Source organism: Bos grunniens, chromosome 7 (genome assembly GCF_055505025.1).
Source record: "Bos grunniens cultivar Pamir isolate PY7600 chromosome 7, Bosgru_T2T1.0, whole genome shotgun sequence".
In the NCBI taxonomy this organism is placed as follows: domain Eukaryota; kingdom Metazoa; phylum Chordata; class Mammalia; order Artiodactyla; family Bovidae; genus Bos; species Bos grunniens.
The window spans coordinates 20342679-20360317 of NC_141171.1; the positions used below are offsets into that span (position 1 = coordinate 20342679).

The following is a 17639-nucleotide window of genomic DNA, read 5'->3' on the forward strand; positions in this document are numbered from 1 at the left end:
CTCTGGTGGTCTGGGTGCGAGTTTAAAGACTGACTTTGAAGGAGAACACAAAGAAACCTTAGTAAGAATCACAATAAATAAAATCAACAACGGACCCAAATGCTTTAGTAGCATTGGCTTCCACTTCTGCTCAAAAAAATTTTTTAAAAGCTGACCACAGGGGACTCCCCTGACAAGCCAGTGGTTAAGGCTCCACCACAGGGGACGCAGATTTGATTACTAGTCGAAAACTAAGGGAGAAGGCAATGGCACCCCACTCCAGTACTCTTGCCTGGAAAATCCCATGGACGGAGGAGCTTGTTGGGCTGCAGTCCATGGGGTGGCTGAGGGTCGGACACGACTGAGCGACTTCACTTTCATCTATTGGAGAAGGAAATGGCAACCCACTCCAGTGTTCTTGCCTGGAGAATCCCAGGGACGGGGGAGCCTGGTAGGCTGCCCTCTATGGGGTCGTGCAGGTCGGACACGACTGAAGCGACTCCCACATGCCGCCTGGCCAAAAAGATTTTTTTAAATAAATAAAAGCTGACCTCAGGAACAAACACTCCCCAGAGATTGTTCTGCCAGTCCGTCTGAGTAATGCATGGACCCCTTTTAAGGGGAAAATATTTCTCCCTGACTCCCAATTTGAGAAACACTGCATTGAAGACAAGATTCTGTCTCTAAGCAAGCCCTTGACAACCCAGTTTTGATCCCAGACACAGATGGCACAGCTCGTTGGTACACGAGACTAGGCGATCACGACTATGTTCCCCTTATGGTCAGAGAGGAGATATACTCAAGGATGCCTCCGGGTGGGGAAAATAACGTTTTGGGCCAGCCTGTCACCAGGACAACCCACATCCCAAGACAGGCAGTTATCAAGGGTTGCCTCCATGCCGCCACCCTCCAACCCGCGCTGCAGCACTAAGCAGAATATGCAAAGCTAGCATCTAGGATGGTGTCTGGAAGTTGTGTTCTACACATTTAAAGAGTTGGCTTAAAGAATTAAGCACCATCCCCTGGGGGTGGGGTTTGGGGAACTCAGAGCAGGACTTTGGGCTCCTCCAGATTTCGGGCTTCCACTCTCACCCCTTTGTGGTCTTGCCCCTGCCTAACGGCCCTGCAGGGACTCCACCTAAAGACCCCTGATATCCCTGCCCGCTCAAAGCCCTCCCACGGTTTGCCAGCACCCACAGGACAAAGCCGGATGGGCCACCAATGAGCTCCACACCGGCTCATTGGGGGCGGGATTTTGGCGTGACTTTCTCTCTCTTAGCCTCAATTTCCCAATCTATAAAATGAGTTAATGAGGAACTTAAGACGTTATGGAAGTGTTTTTTCAAAGCTTAATCCAAGAAACACAGGTATTGGCAGTGGTGTAGCATGATGAGGACTCTCACAGAGGATCAGCCTTTCGCATTTGCTCCGCCCACTGCCCCTCTGATTCGCTAAGGCGCTAGGACCCACCTGGGCCTGCCCCTAGTATTGCCTGAAGAGCGAATCCCAAATTCTGGCGGCGACAGTCCGGCCGGAGTCCATCACTTAGGCCACACTGAGGACAGTGGAGAGGTTAAGGAGGGTCGAAGTCCCCGCGGCATGGGGCGACAGGATGGGTTCCAATCTCCCTGCTCAGGCGTGGGCGGGGCAACCAGGCACGCGCCACAAGCGAGGAAGGCCCCCGGCACAGGCCCCGGGTATTTGTGTCAGCGCCGTCGCCACCGTCCCAGCCGATGGGTCGGGATACACGCTCGCGCTCGCGGTCGGCTGGTCGCAGGGGTCGAAGGCAACGGAGCTGGAGCGGGAATCGGAGCCGAAGTCGGAGCGGAAGCCATGGGCGGCGAAACCGGCGTAGCCGAGACGACGAGGGACGACGCAGACGGAGGCGGAGGAGTCGGGATCGTAGGTAGGGTAGTTGTGTAAGCCGCGCTGGAGGTCCAGCTCCAGCCTTAGGGGAGCTGAAAGCCCTTCGAGCTAGTCAGGGAGGGCTTCCTGAAAAGGGGGACGTCTGAGGACGTCGGAATTGACCAGGCAGCGATAGGAAAGCGAGAGGCTCCAGGAGCGAGGAGTTGGGGAATCGATGAGGTCGGAGAGGAAGCGGGAGACCAGATCGTGCAGGCTTGTGTACCGTTGAAGCATTTGAGGGTTATTTAAGAGGGCAGCAGGGAGCTGTGGAGTATTTCGAACCAAGAAGTGATGTCTGGATTACCTTGCACAATTCCCACTGGTTTTCGCCTGGAGAAGGGACTCAGCGGGACTGCAGGAGTGACACCAAGGAGCAGGAACGTAGTAACAGTTGTCCAGGCAACAGATGAGGATGGCTTTCTCGAGGGGAGGCTGTGGGAAGGTACAGTGAGAAAGTGGGTAGATTTGAGAGGGATTTCCGAAGTAAAAGTGACAACACATGTTCCTGGGGTGTAAGAGAGAAGAACCGTTGATGACAGGTGGCAGGACTCCGTTGAGTCCTCGGACTTGTTGCTCAGCTTCCCATCTGCCCACAGCCCTTTTCTTCTGGAGATGGGGCACCTGACCAGACTTGGCTTGAGTCTGCTTGAATCTGTTCCTACACAAGGGAATCAGCATGGAGATAGGGACTGACTCTCAGAGCTGGGTTCTACTGCTGGCTCAGCCTGTAAATGGCAGTCCCTGCCCCACTTTCATCCAAGTTCTGTCATCTGTGCCCTAAGGATCTCCACAGGGGCTCTGGAAGCATGCACTGTCTCCCCATCCCTCCAGCCTGTTCTCCACACCATAGCCAGGGTGGCTGTCATCCACTGATCACCCTCTAGGTTTGAGAAGGTGGCTTTTCCTTTTGAGTCTCATAAGATCACTGTCACCCAGGAATTCCAGGAAGACAAACGGAGTGAAAATAGTAAAGAGATGGTTTAAACCAGTATTTGGTAAACTACAGCCTAGAACCAAGAATAGCTTTTACATGTTTAAATGTCGAGGGGAGGGGGTGGGATGGGAAAGACAATAGAGTAGTACTTCATGACACATTAAAAGTACATGATATTCAAGTTTTGGTGTCTAGAAATAAAATTTTATTGAATAAACTTATGCCAGTTAGTTCATGTGCTGTTCATGGGCCACTTTTGCCCTGTGATAGCCAAGTTGACTTACTTTGCCATCCACCATCTGGCTCTTCACAGAAAAAGTTTGCTGACTCTGGTTTAATATTTAATGTTGATGTTTTAGCAGTGGTTTGTGGGTAGCAATAAATTGTTATTGTCACCTATTGGTTTCTAAGATTTTAGTTACTCACAAGAATCAGCCACTCTAGATAGGTCATGAAAATCAATGTCATTTATGAAGATTTGACCAAGTTTGTAGTTTTTGTTTAAGTAATGCCAAATAATTGGTTTTCAAGGTGTAAGTTTTTTCTCGTGAGCTTAATGGGTGGAGCATTGGACAAAATAAAGACAGATTTAGTTGCTCAAAGGCCCCCAACATTAAAGAATCTATCCCCAGGGTTCGTTACTTTGCCTGCCCGCCTCACCTGCCCTGTCAAGGCTCTGTATTCCCGCCAGTCTTGCTCCTGCCTGTCCTATAGAGCCGGCAAACACCACCTTCTTTCTGTAAACCCTCCCTGGACACCTTGTTATTGTTGTTTAGTTGCTAATTTGCATCTGACTCTTTTTGCAACCCCATGGACTGTAGCCCACCAGGCTCCTCTGTCCATTGAATTCTCTAGGCAAGAATACTGGAGTAGGTTGTCATTTCCTTCTCTAGGGGATCTTCCCAACCCAGGGATCAAACCCATGTCTCCTGCATTGCAGGCAAATTCTTTACGACTGAGCTACCAGGGAAGCCCCCTGGACACCTTGGACAGAGCTTATAGTTCTCTCACCATCTGGCCCAGGCCACCTGCCCTCCTGCCCTCCCTCCCATTCTCCCCCTCACTCACTCTGCTCCAGTTACACAGGCCTGCCTGCTGCTGTTTAAATGTGCCAAATGAATTCCTGCCCAAGGGCCTTTGCCCCATCACTCTCTCCAGATCTCCCCGTAGCTCCCTGACACTCCTCCAATGTCACCTTCTTAGCGAGCTCCTCTCTGGCCTCTGCACGCCCTAATGCACTGTCACTATCCTAGTGGCTCATGGTCCCATCTAGTGTCACATTTGTTGATGTGAGCCCCACAGAAGCAGGGACCATCAGTGTTTGGGTTACTGCTATGTTCCCAGAACCTAAACCAGCTCCTGGCCCCCAGCAGGTGCCTGCCCAGTCAGTGGCAGTGGGACAGGTGACTGGCCAGCTGGCGGCAAGCAGAGCTTCACGGGTTCCCTCCACAGGTCAGATTCAGAAGAGGAGCGACCACGGCAAGGCAGGCAGACCCGGAGCCCCTTTCCTGCCCACCGGCATGCCCAGGACCACTCCTCTCAGTCTGACTCAAGCGATGAGCAGCAGCATCAGCAGCGGGGCCAATGGGCTCGCCGGCAGCGGCAGCAACGGACATGTTCCTGGTCCCCAGGCTCCTCAGCGTCCAGCTCCGCATCCAGGGACCACTCACAGAGCCCCCGGGAGGCAGCGGCAGCAGCCCTGAGCCAGCAACAGAGCCTGCAGGAACGCCTGCGGCTGCGAGAAGAACGGAAGCAGCAGGAGGAGCTGATGAAGGCCTTCGAGACTCCCGAGGAGAAGCGGGCACGCCGGCTGGCCAAGAAGGAGGCCAAGGAGCGGAAGAAACGGGAGAAGATGGGCTGGGGCGAGGAGTACATGGGTTATACCAACACCGACAACCCCTTTGGTGACAACAACCTGCTGGGCACCTTCATCTGGAACAAGGTGAGCCTCGGGCAGCCAGGCTGGGCCCTTAGTCCTGCTCATGTTGCTTGCCAGTCCTTTCTGTCTTTTTGCTTCATACACTGGTTACAGCTTATTTCCAAAGACATTGTTTAGCATTCCCAGTGCATGTGCCCAGGTTGTACCTGCCACTGACATTGTGTGCCTGCACGAGCACACACACCAGCTTCCGCCGGCTTCTCCTCTGATGACACTCTCCTATGGTGTAAAATTTCAGGCCCTCCACCCACAGAACCAGCCTAACCTCAGGCAGAATGGGAGAACAGGGTCTCAGCATCACATGCAGGGTGGGATTCCATGGTCAGGGCAGACAGAGCTCCATGATGCTGGAGTGGACTGAGCCAATTCTGCAGGCCGCAGTTCCTTCAGGCAGCGGAATCCCTCAGCCTCACACCCCACATCAGCAGAGCAGGTGCTTCGGCCTGGTGGGTCCCCACCTGGTAGAGCAGTTATGAAGTGTAGGAGGCTGTGCTGGATGTTCCCAGGGAGGGTGGTGGGAGGAGGCATCTGTCTCAGCGGGAGTGTGGTTGGCCCTTCCAGGCCCTGGAGAAGAAGGGGATCAGCCACCTGGAGGAGAAGGAGCTAAAGGAGCGGAACAAGAGGATCCAGGAAGACAACCGTCTGGAGCTGCAAAAGGTGGGGGCGCCCTGGGGTTTCCTGCTTCCCTCCTGAGGGATCCGAGGGAAGCAGACAGAAAGTGAGTCTGGCTCACCCTGGCTTAAGTCCAGGGGGACCTGATTGGCTTTCGTGGAAAATTCAGGGGAGATTGGCCTCAGGCATGGCTGGATCCAGAGGCTCAGGCAGTGACAGTACCTCAGCTTTGCTGGCCTCCAGGATTTATTCTAAGGCCCTCCCTGCTGGGTGGCCAGAGCAGCCCTGGCCACTAAAGCTACTGTGTCTCTAGTAGAAAGAGGGTTCCCTTCTGCCCCAGGGTCTGTCCAGAGCTTCAGGCATCCCTGGATGGATTCCTGTGTCCAGGGCCAGCCCACTGGGGCCAGGCGCCAGGAACAGTACCCCGCCCCCCAAACCTTGGGGAACCCCACAGGCTGAGAGGATAAGGGCAGACCCCACGAGACCCCGTCGTCTGCTGTCCCCCCCTCATTCTCTGCATGTGCCCTCAGGTGAAGCAGCTGCGGCTGGAGCGGGAGCGAGAGAAGGCCATGCGGGAGCAGGAGCTGGAGATGCTGCAGCGAGAGAAGGAGGCGGAGCACTTCAAGACCTGGGAGGAGCAGGAAGACAACTTTCACCTGCAGCAGGCCAAGCTTCGGTGCTTGGGTTCCCCAACCCCTCCTCCTCCTGGGCCCGCCCCTGCTCCTACTAAACCTGCCCTTCCTCTTCCCCCTTCTGCTCCTGGGCTCGCCCCTCCTCCTGCTCCTGGACATGCCCCTCCTCCTCCTAGACGCCCCCTGCTCCTGGACCTGAGGGGGTGGGACCCACCCTTGCTCCCCACCCTGCCCCCTTGGCCCTCAAGCTTGCACCTCGCACCTCCTCAGGGCCCATCCTGACTCACTTTCTGTCTGCTTCCCTCATCATTGCACTCTCACCCCGTGATGCCAGGTGCTGCGGGTGGTACAAACATACGGCTGAGTAGAGGGTACCAACCAGCCCTGACTGGCTAGGCCCTGGCTGTCCGCAACCTTTGAGGCGTTTTGCTCATCAGCTTCATCTACAAACAAGGAAAGCGAGGCTCCTGAGGTGTCAAGAGTTGTCTGAGGTCATGTGGGCTGTGCGAGCCTCAGGCCTGGCCCCTACTCACCTGGCTACCCACAGTCCCCAGGGGCTCAGACCCGCCTGGTCACAGGGTTCTCTGGGGTTGGAACAGGGTTAGCCTCTGATGCCCGTCCCCATGCACAGCACTGAGGCTTTAGATCTTTCGCCCGGGCTGTCCTCTCTGCTCCTCTCTCGTGGCCCACCCACTGTTCTTCAGACCCCACCTTGTCCTGTCTCTGCCTCTTTCAGGGCCTGTGCTTTCCAACTTTTCTTGCTTCTCGGCCTGATGCCTCCTCTTGCACAAAGCCTTCCCTGACCGCCGCCCACAGCGGGCTGGGCTCCTCTCCTGGCTCCCAGTCTGGGAGTGAGGACACGGCCCTGGCTCTGACTCTGCCCTCTGCTCCCTGGCAGGTCCAAGATCCGCATCCGGGACGGACGGGCCAAGCCCATCGACCTGCTGGCCAAGTACATCAGTGCTGAGGATGACGACCTGGCCGTGGAGATGCATGAGCCCTATACCTTCCTCAACGGCCTCACGGTGGCTGACATGGAGGACTTGCTAGAGGACATCCAGGTGCGCCCTGCGGTGTGCCCCCCCACCACCACCTCCAGGCCCCAGGCATGCCCTCACACCAGCCGTGCCCCCTCCTCCAGGTCTACATGGAACTCGAGCAGGGCAAGAACGCAGACTTCTGGAGGGACATGACAATCATTACAGAGGACGAGATCTCCAAGCTCCGAAAGCTAGAGGCCTCGGGCAAGGGGCCAGGTAATGTGGGCCAGGCCAGCAGTGTCGCACCTCTGGGTCTGGTAGGAGCAGGTCAGGTGGCTCCACAGAAGACCCGATTCTCTGCAAGTCTCTGCCTCCCCCCTGGGGTAGCCACAGCCTCATCAGGCCTCTGCAAGCCATCAGGAGCAGCTGGTGCTAAGTGAGGGGCTCTTCTGCTGGTGGGGGAGTCTCACCCAGCAGTGTCAAGGGCTTCCTTTAAACAGTCGCCTACACTTGGGCTCTGTGGTATCAGCACCAGTAGGACTCTTCTGTTTGGGTGTTAAGTTTTTACTGGAGGCTCAATCTGTTTCAGTGAGAACAGGACCCGACTCCACTTGGTAGGAACCTGTGCTATATGGAGGGCTTTTTTCTTGTTTGGGAGGTTTTTCTGGCCACGCCATGTGTTTTGTGGGGTCTTAGTTCCCTGACCAGGGATCAAACTCATGCACCCTGCAGTGGAAGCTCCAAGTCTTAACCGCTGGACCACTAAGGAAATCTGTGTTCCTTTTTAATTGCTTTTCTTTTCTTCAAAATGATTACATGCATATAATTGCAAAGAGGATAAACTCTAAAACAGTGTCTCCCCCCATAGCACTGCTCACATCTGGGCCCAGACCATTTTCTGTGGGCCTGTCCTGGGCCCTGTGGTGTGTGGACAGCCTCCCTGCCCCCACCTACTCAGTGCCAAGAGCTCCCAGTCGTGACAATCACAGATGTTCCCTATATGGCCCAGTGGCCCCTGAGAGGAAGCAGGTTCAACTGTGGTTGAGAGCCACCGTTATAAAAGCCTGCCAGCAACCACAGGAGCCCCACTGCCCCTGCCCCTTGAAGCCACTGGCTTTAACGGCATCCAGCTCCTGGGGGCCTTGAGCCTGTGTCGCTAAGCTCTCAGCCCCGTATCTCGCTGCCCACCCACGGCAGCTGAGGGACAGGCGCCCTGTGTCCCCTGAGCCTGTGTACATGCTGCTCAGACGGGGTGGTCGGGGCTGTTTCCTTCCTCTTAGAGGGGGAGCATCCTTTATCTTCAAAAGTGGAGTTGTGTTTCTGTCAGCCCTCCTCTCGGGGCGCATCCTGTAGTGAGTCCCAGAGAAAGGAAGGGGCTCTGCCATCAGCAGTGCATGTCCAGAGAACTTTCACGGCTGCACAGCAGTTAGGACCCAGCGTTCCCACTGCTGCAGGCCCCGGGTTCTCTCCCTGATCGGGAAACTAAGCTCCCACAACCCTCTCAGTACGACCAAAAAAACCCCAAAACAACAACAGAGAAACGTCCAGAAACAGCTGCTTGGTTGGCAGAGGTGCTGGTTGAGAGGTGCCGCAAGCCCCTTGGACTGGATGACAGCCTGGGGCATGACTCTAGGGGCACACCCAGGCCAGTGAGTGAGTAGCTTGGCCACCAGGGGTGGTCAGCAGCCTCCCCAGAGCCTGGGTGTTCTTCCTGTGCACAGGGGACAACCTCCCGGAGGGTTTCCAGAAGAGAAGTGAGCACACGGTCGTCAAACATTCAAAACAGCATCCACCTTTATGGAGTTGACGCCTCAGCTCAGGACTATGGAACGCATGGGGGATTTTTCACCAATGACCCCACCTTCCGCTTCACTCCTCAGGGGGCCAGACACCTGGGAGGCTCCCATCCGGCCCCCTGCCCCCCTCCCTGGGCCCTTCCTCCCTGTTCCCCTGAGGGTGGGGTTGTCCGCCACCACCCTTCTAGGGCTTCCTGCCTTCGCACCAGCAGTGGAACCCTGCTTTCTGGGACCCCACGGCTCTTTTCTGCAGCTTGGCCCTGCACCCTCCAGTAACTTCTAGAGCGAGGCAGGAAATGGTTGGTGTCCCAAATGTCAGGAAGCATTTCCTCTCCCCTCACTGGTGTTTGCAGGGCTGGGGCTGGAGCTTGGCTCTGGCTGTTTTCTTTCTGAAGCACAGCCCCACCCCAAGGCTGCAGGAAAGTGAAGGGGCATTGTGCCAAGTGTCTATCCCTGGTCCCGTACCCCCGCCCCGTTTCCAGAGCTCCCCAAGTGCCTGGCCCATGGCCCCTCCTGGCCCCTCCTGGCCCCTCCCCATCCCCACTGCATCAGTGACCCCTCTGTCCCCTTTCCCCCTGCGTTGTTGTGGTTGGGGCCCCAGGTGGCTCCAGGTGTCCTCAAAGAGCAAGTGTGTTTGCTTTGGGCCTGATTTCTGAGAGAGGAGGGGAGCTGAGAGGTGTGACCCCACTGTTCCCAGAGCCCTGAGGATAGCAGCCTTCCCCCTTTCCAGTTAAACTGGCCCTTTCCTTTCCTTCCTTCTTTTCCTTCTCTTCTTTTTTCTTTCCTGTTGCCCCACCCCCAGGCGCACTGCATGTGGAACTTCCCCACCTGGGGATTGAACTTGAACCCACTGTAGTGGAAGCACAGTCTTAATCACTGGACCTTCAGGAAAGTCCTCCTTTTTTTTTCTTTTCCCCTCCCATCACCTCCCCTTCTCACCTTTGTAGCTGGGGAATCCTCACTATACAGTAGGGTTGCAGGAGAAAGTGGGTCCTCAGACACCCCTGTGGCCTCCTCAGTTCCCCACCCTGTTAAAGCCCCCTTAGGTCCTTTAGACAGTGGCTTAGTGCCTGTGGCTTCTGTGGATTGTTAAGTTTTCACTGTGTCAACAGGCAGAGGCCTGGCTTACATCTGAGTCAGTGCAGGACACGGTCCTGCCTGGCTGGGTGTGAAGGCTGCTGCCAGATTCGGTTTTGGTCCCGTGATGTATTTGCACCTGCGAGAGACCACAGCCAGGCTGCTGGTCCTACAGGTCCCACTGAAGCCAGTGCTGCTTGGGAGCCCAACTGCTGGTTGCAGGGTCCCACGTTGGTTGGCTGAAGGGACTTGGGTTCTTCTTGACCCTGTCTGATTAACTGACCTTCTGTCCACTGGCAGGGGTTGGAGAAGCCAGCTTTTGAGCAGGGAACATGAGCTGGTTGCCTGCCCTACATTCACCCAGCCCAGCACAGTGCTAAGCCAACAGCAGCTGGAGGTCCCCGCCCTTGGGAAACTGAGAGTTAGGCCCTTAGGCCAAGGGAGGAGGCTGGTGACTGTGGATGGCCTCTCAGTGGACGGGACATTGTCTCAGGACTGAGGATGGCTGGGATGTAGGAGGCCAGCTTCATGGGGAAAACTTACTGCTGGTGGAAAGCTTGCATGGCATGTGCAGAGGCCCTGGGGCTGGGCGGGAGTGTACACAGCTTGCTGTCTGATGAGCCACAAACAAGGAAGCCAGCCAGTGTGAGGGACAGGGGTCAGTCAGCCTGTGCCTCGCTATCTGGGGCCTCTCAAATGTGAGGGGTTAGGGCCTGGGCCCAGCCCTTACCTGAGCCACCTCTGCCCCACTGCAGGTGAGCGGCGAGAGGGGGTCAACGCCTCAGTCAGTTCCGACGTGCAGTCAGTCTTCAAGGGGAAGACATACAGCCAGCTGCAGGTCATCTTCCAGGGCATCGAGGGCAAGATCCGGGCTGGAGGACCCAACCTGGACATGGGCTACTGGGAGAGCCTGCTCCAGCAGCTGCGAGCCCACATGGCACGTGCCAGGTAAGCAGGTGGGGCCTCGCTGGGGGCACCCCCACCAGCTCCCAGCCGCCTTCCCACCTTCCTTCCAGCCTCCACTGAGCACTTGGTCTTTGTTTTCCTGGGTTAATAGACATCACGGAAAGCCCCAGAGGCCACTGCCTGCCCCATCCACAGGCTCCACTCTCCCAGTGTTTGAATTCTCTGCGTGATGGGACCATCGTGTAAACACAGTTCCTGTCTGCCACAGAATGCAGTCACTTCTAAATTTATCCTCTTCCTCGGAGAAGGCAATGGCACCCCACTCTAGTACCCTTGCCTGGAAAATCCCATGGATGGAGGAGCCTGGAGGACTGCAGTCAATGGGGTCGCTGAGGGTCTGACACGGCTGAGTGACTTCACTTTCACTTTTCACTTTCATGCATTGGAGAAGGAAATGGCAACCCACTCCAGTGTTCTTGCCTGGAGAATCCTAGGGACGGGGGAGCCTGTTGGGCTGCCGTCTGTGGGATCACACAGAGTCGGACACAACTGAAGTGACTTAGCATAGCATCACCAGTCCGTGGTCCTTTTCCGGCCCAGGGCAGGGACCTGACCCCTCCTGGTGTCTGTGCTGCAGCCCCTTGCTGCCCTCAACCTGGTCCTTGCTGCAAATTGGGAGTCATGAGAAATCTTGGGTAGGGGCCTTCCCCATGGGGCTTCCGGATGACTGCCTGGCCTGCCCCCCAGGCTCCGGGAGCGGCACCAGGATGTGCTGCGGCAGAAGCTGTACAAGCTGAAGCAGGAGCAGGGCGTGGAGAGCGAGCCGCTATTCCCCATCCTCAAGCAGGAGCCACCATCTCCTGGCCACAGGTAAGTCCTGGCCTGTCTGTCCCTGCTCCCCAGGACCCTCTTCCGCCACCGGCCCTGCTCAGCCCAGCCCTCTTCTGCAGCCTGGAGCCTGAGGACCCAGCCCCTACTCCGCCTGGGCCCTCGGAGGGCGGCCCTGCAGAGCCGGAGGCCGAAGGGGCCACGCCAGCGGAGGGCGAGGCGGATGGGGAGGCGGTGCTCATGGAGGAGGACCTGATCCAGCAGAGCCTAGACGACTATGACGCCGGCAAGTACAGCCCGCGGCTGCTCACAGCTCATGAGCTGCCGCTGGATGCCCACGTGCTGGAGCCGGACGAGGACCTGCAGCGCCTGCAGCTGTCGCGGCAACAGCTTCAGGTCACAGGTGCGCGGTGGGGGTGCAGCAAGAGGTGGGGCTTCCCTGTTTATGGGGTGGGCAAGGGCAGGGCTTCCCAGCGGAGAAGGGGGCATTGTCCTTGAACCCGCTTGGATCCTCCTCCAGCTCTCCTGAGTGTCCCTTTGTTCACTTGCTTGTTTGTCCAAAGGACACAGGGATGGTGGTGGTTACCTCCAGTGCCCGGCTCTGCTCTGAGCTCCTTACATGGCCCGTGGGCCAGGGCCTGGGCCTCCCGGGGCAGCCATCATTCCTGGCACAGAGGAGAAACCGCCTCGGGGAGACCGGATCCAATGTCCCCATGCGGGCCTCTAACTACCAGGCCCTTTGGGCAACTCAGCAAGGGGACACGTGGTGTTTGGTGCCCACCTGGGAGGACAGGGGGCACAGGGCAGGCAGGCCGGGAGCAGGGAGTGTGACAGGCAGGGAGGCCGGAGGGGGGTGTCCGGGGTCCCAGGTAACGCGCCCCCCACCTCACTCCCTGCAGGCGACGCCAGCGAGAGTGCAGAGGACATCTTCTTCCGGCGAGCCAAGGAGGGCATGGGCCAGGACGAGGCCCAGTTCAGCGTGGAGATGCCACTGACCGGCAAGGCCTACCTGTGGGCAGACAAGTACCGGCCGCGCAAGCCGCGCTTCTTCAACCGCGTGCACACCGGCTTCGAGTGGAACAAGTACAACCAGACGCACTACGACTTCGACAACCCACCACCCAAGATCGTGCAGGGCTACAAGTTCAACATTTTCTACCCCGATCTCATCGACAAGCGCTCCACGCCCGAGTACTTCCTAGAGGCCTGCGCCGACAACAAGGACTTCGCCACGCTCCGCTTCCATGCTGGGCCGCCCTACGAGGACATCGCCTTCAAGATCGTCAACCGCGAGTGGGAGTATTCGCACCGCCACGGCTTCCGCTGCCAGTTTGCCAACGGCATCTTCCAGCTCTGGTTCCACTTCAAACGCTACCGCTACCGGCGGTGATGGCCGGGACCCCTCCTGGAGCCCCACGACCCAGAGAGGGCTTGTGCAGAGCCGGCAGCCTCCCCTGGCGGGGCCTGGTCCTCGCAGGGCGCCCCCCACTTCCCTGCATGAACAGGTCCCACTTCCCTGCGAAGCCTACCTGGGAAAGCTGAGGGGACGCACAGACAGGTGGGCCTGTGGCACTGACACACTGGAGGGGCTGCTAGGGGGTTTTCAGAGCCCAGGGGACCCGGCAGGTGTCGCCAGACCTCGGTCCCTGGGCTGACGCTGAGCCCCAAGTGAGACAGGCCCCACATCAGCCATCTCAAGTCAGGGCCTCAGGGCTGGCAGGGCACTCACTGGCCCAGGTCGCTGACGGGTGGGTGTGGGACCAGTGGGACCCAGGCTCCAGGGCCTTGAGTGCATGCTCCCCAAGAGGCCATCCAGGGATGTCTGAGCTCTCAGGTGCCCTAGCTCACCCCCTGTGCTGGCTGGGGGTCAGTCTCCTCCCCATGGGCACAGAGGTCCCGTTACTGCCCACTGTCAAGTCTGGGAGCAATATCCTTCCATAGCTGCCGCTCCGGGGGCCCCGTCTGGCCTGGGCATTCTCCTGTCCCTTAAGGATGCCACCCAGAGCCACCCTCCTTGTCCCCGAGTCTTGGATGGGGACAGTGGAGAGTCTGACAGGTACGATCTCTCACCAGGTCACAGAGCGCCAGTGGGGCCCCAGGCCGGCCCCCGCCCCTGCCCCGCCCCAGAAACAGGCTGCTTTTTAACAATTTCTTATGGAGACATTTCCAGCCTCAAGTGAGAAGAAGCCTGAAGGGCTGCCTCCACTACTCAGACAGCGTGGTCCAGACACCTTATTTCATCTGGAAATATGTACAATTCAGGTTGTTTCTCTACAAAGATTTTTTTAGGTGGGGGGAGAAAAATCTTGTTTATTTTCCTTTAATTGGTCTACTTGTGAGAGTGCATGTTTTTTAAAGAAACATTTTATTTTAGAATAATTTTAGATTGTCAGAAATGCTGCAGAGGTCGTTTCGCGTTCCCGCCCTCAATGCCCATATCCACACCCAGCTGTCCACATGGCTAACATCTTGTGCAACCACAGTACATCTGTCAGAACTAAGACACCAAACAACCAAGACCTTTAGAAAACAAGTACAACCCCTAAAAATAGTCGATAACCGTTCCCGAGGGAGCTCCTTGTCATCTGAGGGTTTCCTCCATCTTTGCCCTCTACCCTCACCCCCCAGAAGGAGGGTGCATTCCTAAACACCCCAGGGGGTGCTTAGCTGTTCACCTAACCCAGGGTTCGATGCTCAGCGGTGTCTAGGGACAACTATGGTTGTCAGGACCTGGGGGACTCCTGGCATCAGGGGTGGGGGCTCCACACCCCACCGTGCCCAGGATGGCCACTCTCAGAGAGTGATCTGCTCCTAGGTCCCCAGCACTGAGACTGACACCCCCAGGTCCCCCAGTCATCTCCCAACCCTGACTTAACTGTGTCCAGGAGCCTCTGGTTCAGCTCTGGCCTCCACTGATGTGCCTTGCCCCACATGTTCTCATACGTCAGCGGACACGTTCTAGATAGCAGGGCCTGGGGACTCGGGGACGAAGTGCACGTAGTCAAGGGGCACCCACTCCCCACTGCAGACCCTGGCCCACCCAGCCAGCTTGGTCCAGGTGGAAGAAGACCCCATCCATCCCCTTTGGGACCCTCCATGGACATCACTAATCAATGGCTGATTGCCATAGCAATCAGCATCCTCTGGGCAGCTGCTTCCAGTTGATCCCTGGCCTGCTCCACCGTCATGGGAGCAGGACAGGCCCTGGAGCAAGGTCGAGTCTGGGGCAGAGCTTGCTCACCAGATGGGTGGGGCCCTGTTCTGGTCTCAGCATGCAGGCTGTGTGTGGCTGCAATGACCTGGCCTTTACAGGCGTTAAGCAGACCTCACGCCAGCCGTACATGACAGCATTTACATCCATTTGGGAAACAGACTCACAGAGGCCCACGTTTTCAAGCCTAGAAACCAGCTGTCAGAGTTAGAACCCAGCCTTCTCCAACCTCCCATTTCCAGCCTCAGGTTCCCTACCTGCCCCAAGAGGAGTCCTCCCAGTCCCAGTGTCTCAGCCTCCTCACTTCACTTCTGCAATCCAGGTGGCCTGTAGACCCCAAGGGAGACTCTGGGGGAGGGGGGAGGGGAACAAGGCGGCCATGTCCCCGAATAGCTGGGCACCTGTTTAGCAGGAGTCCCCAGTCCAAAGGGAGGAGAGCTGCTCCAGGCAAGGGTTCAGGCTGGGGCAGGGGAGGCTCAAGGTCCAGGGGTCCCAGAAAGGGCTCTGAAGGTTCCCTGGGGGAGGGCCCTGCCAGGCCTGGGAGGACAGGGCTGCCGGACAGAGAAGGAAGTTGGGCCTGCCTTGCAGAGGAAAAGGCAACAAGTGCTTCCAGGGCAGTGAAGTGAAGTGGAATTCACTCAGTCGTGTCCTACTCTTTGTGACTCCGTGGAAAGGAGCCCACCAGGCTCCTCTGTCTGTGGGGATTCTCCAGGCCAGGATACTGGAGTGGGTTGCCATTTCCTTCTGCAGGGCTTCCTGGGCAGGGGTGAATGCAAGTCTAGGTGCTGGGCTCTAGGGCACTGGGGAGGCATAGAGGGTAAGTGAGCTGGGTGGGACACAAGCTGGGTGTCAGGAAGACCCATTAGGCAGACTGGAGGCACCACAGCACCCAGCTGCCCCAGGACCCAGCCCCTGCCCAGTGTCCACCCAGCATCCTTCAATTGCCCCCAACCCCCACCTCAGCCTCTTCCTGCCCTTGGCTGAGTGTGAGACTAAGAATAGATGATCCCCGACTCCCAGCGGAAACCATAGCCCCGGGAAGCCAGTCCTGAGCCTGACCTCTGTTCCCACCATCTGCCGCCCCCCACCCCCACCCCACAGACCATCTCAACGCTTCTCACGACTCCCATGTGCCCTTGACCAGGGCCAGGGCAGAGACCAAGAGACCTCCAGCAGACAGCCTGGGAGGTGGGGGAAGCGCAGAACTCACGGTCAGATCGCACCTGCATGTGGCCTTAGACCCAGCCTTCCTGCCCTCCAGGCCTCAGTTTCCCAGTCTATAAAATGAGCATTTTCGCCCCCTGCCTTGCAGAGTCCTGCTGTAACCCAGGCACTTGCCAATCTCAAGTCAAGTGTGTTTATCTGACCCCTGCCCTGGATGTTTACCAGAAGGAGCACTGTCCTTTTATCTCAGGGCAGAGGAAGTGGGAACGGAACAATCCTCCTCCATCTCAGCCCACCCCCCCCCCCAATCTGGAGCCCCAGCCCCACATCCTCTGCCCTCCTTACAGTCCCCTGAAGCCTCATGCTCTCTCTTGCTTCCAAAGCATATATATAATTTCTGCCCTGTCCCTTTCTTGCCCTCCTATGCATTCCACAAAGCCCCCGTTCTCACAATTTCTGCCCCATCCCCACTCCAGGATGCCTTTCAGACTCACCTCCTTGGCCCCCCTAACCTCTGTCCCTTCCTTTGGCCCTGCCCTGAACGCAGGAGGCTGGGAATGTCTGTATCCAGCTTTATTTTTCTCCAGCCTGGGGGATCTTTGAGGGCAGATGTGGTTTACAGTCTACCTGGGGCTCACAATTGTCCTACCATATGGGCTGGGGCAAAGAGTTTCCCTAAAGGAAAGGCTGGGAGGAACAAGACTGCCTCCTTTGATGTGAGGGACATCAAGGCTTTACAGAGGAGAGAGCCTCGGAGCCAGGGTTCTGCCAGATGCATAGGAGTCGGGGAGACTCCTTGTCAAGGAAGAGGAGTTAGGGTTAACCTGCTGGGGACTCAGACAATGGTATGGAACAGAGGAGGGGCCGTCTGGAGGGATGGAGAGGCCAGAAGGATAGTAGGTGGACCCAGTGGAAGGGAGATCAGGGCCAGGGCAGGAGTCCATCTTTCCCACTCAGAGCCTGTACTGGTGTGCCCCTCCCAGGCCCCTGAGGACTCGGTGGCATGAGATCAAGGCCAAGGCAAATGGGTTCCAGCCCACTCCAAGCTGTAACTCAGGGCCAATGAGGCCCAAACTCACCCCTCTATGCCTTAACCCTGCCTTCCATGCATCCTCGATGGCCAGTCCCAAACCCGTGGACCCCCTTCATTCACCCAAGGCCCAAGGACTGTGGGCAGGAAGGACTTTTAAGAAGCTTCTCACTTTCCTGCACCACGGTCTGGGTTTAGCCTCCACACCTTTGCTGTAGCAGTACCCGACTGCTCACTCTTTACTTTCACAGCTTTGGGCCGATGAGACCCTGGCCCACAGCCCTGAGTGAGTCATGGGGCTTTCAAGAAAGTCCATCCTGTCTGGAGAGTCATTCCCAGCTTCCAGCTCCCTGCCTCAAGCGCGATCATTCCTGCAGTGATGGGCTCTAGGGAGCAGAGCGAAAGCGTACCTCCCCACCCTCACCTCAGGGGCCCAGTGCCAGCCTAGGTGCTCCCAGATGCTCCCCCTAGAATGCAGCCGCCCACAGCCCTCTCGCTCACCTGCTCCCGGGAAAACCTGTCTGAGCAGGCTGCCCACGAGGCTTCCGGCTTCAGAGTGCGGTCCTTCTCCCCTCTGAACACCTCTGCACCCCCACCCCCAGCCCTGACAGGGGCCTCAAACAAACCCTACACTGATGAAGCCTCT

The 17639-nt window shown here is 57.4% G+C and overlaps 1 protein-coding gene across 6 annotated transcripts; it reads left to right on the plus strand.

Moving 5' to 3' along the window:
• The first annotated feature begins 236 nt into the window (after positions 1 to 236).
• Positions 237 to 13984, plus strand: CACTIN (cactin, spliceosome C complex subunit). Of its 6 annotated transcripts, none has more exons than XR_015166860.1 (11): positions 1356 to 1885; positions 4271 to 4760; positions 5319 to 5414; positions 5900 to 6045; positions 6900 to 7062; positions 7143 to 7257; positions 8703 to 10802; positions 11508 to 11630; positions 11711 to 11991; positions 12488 to 13146; positions 13662 to 13984. XR_015166860.1 is itself a non-coding variant. In XM_086410186.1 (10 exons), the coding sequence occupies exons 1-10, from the start codon at positions 1713 to 1715 to the stop codon at positions 12976 to 12978; spliced, it is 2271 nt and encodes a 756-aa protein (XP_086266312.1). In that variant the 5' UTR covers positions 237 to 1712; the 3' UTR covers positions 12979 to 13984. The 6 variants fall into 6 exon arrangements, 1 of the variants encoding a protein (XP_086266312.1); XR_015166856.1 differs by having other exon boundaries at positions 10610 to 10802; XM_086410186.1 differs by having other exon boundaries at positions 237 to 1885; positions 10610 to 10802; positions 12488 to 13984.
• Positions 13985 to 17639: the final 3655 nt, after the last annotated feature.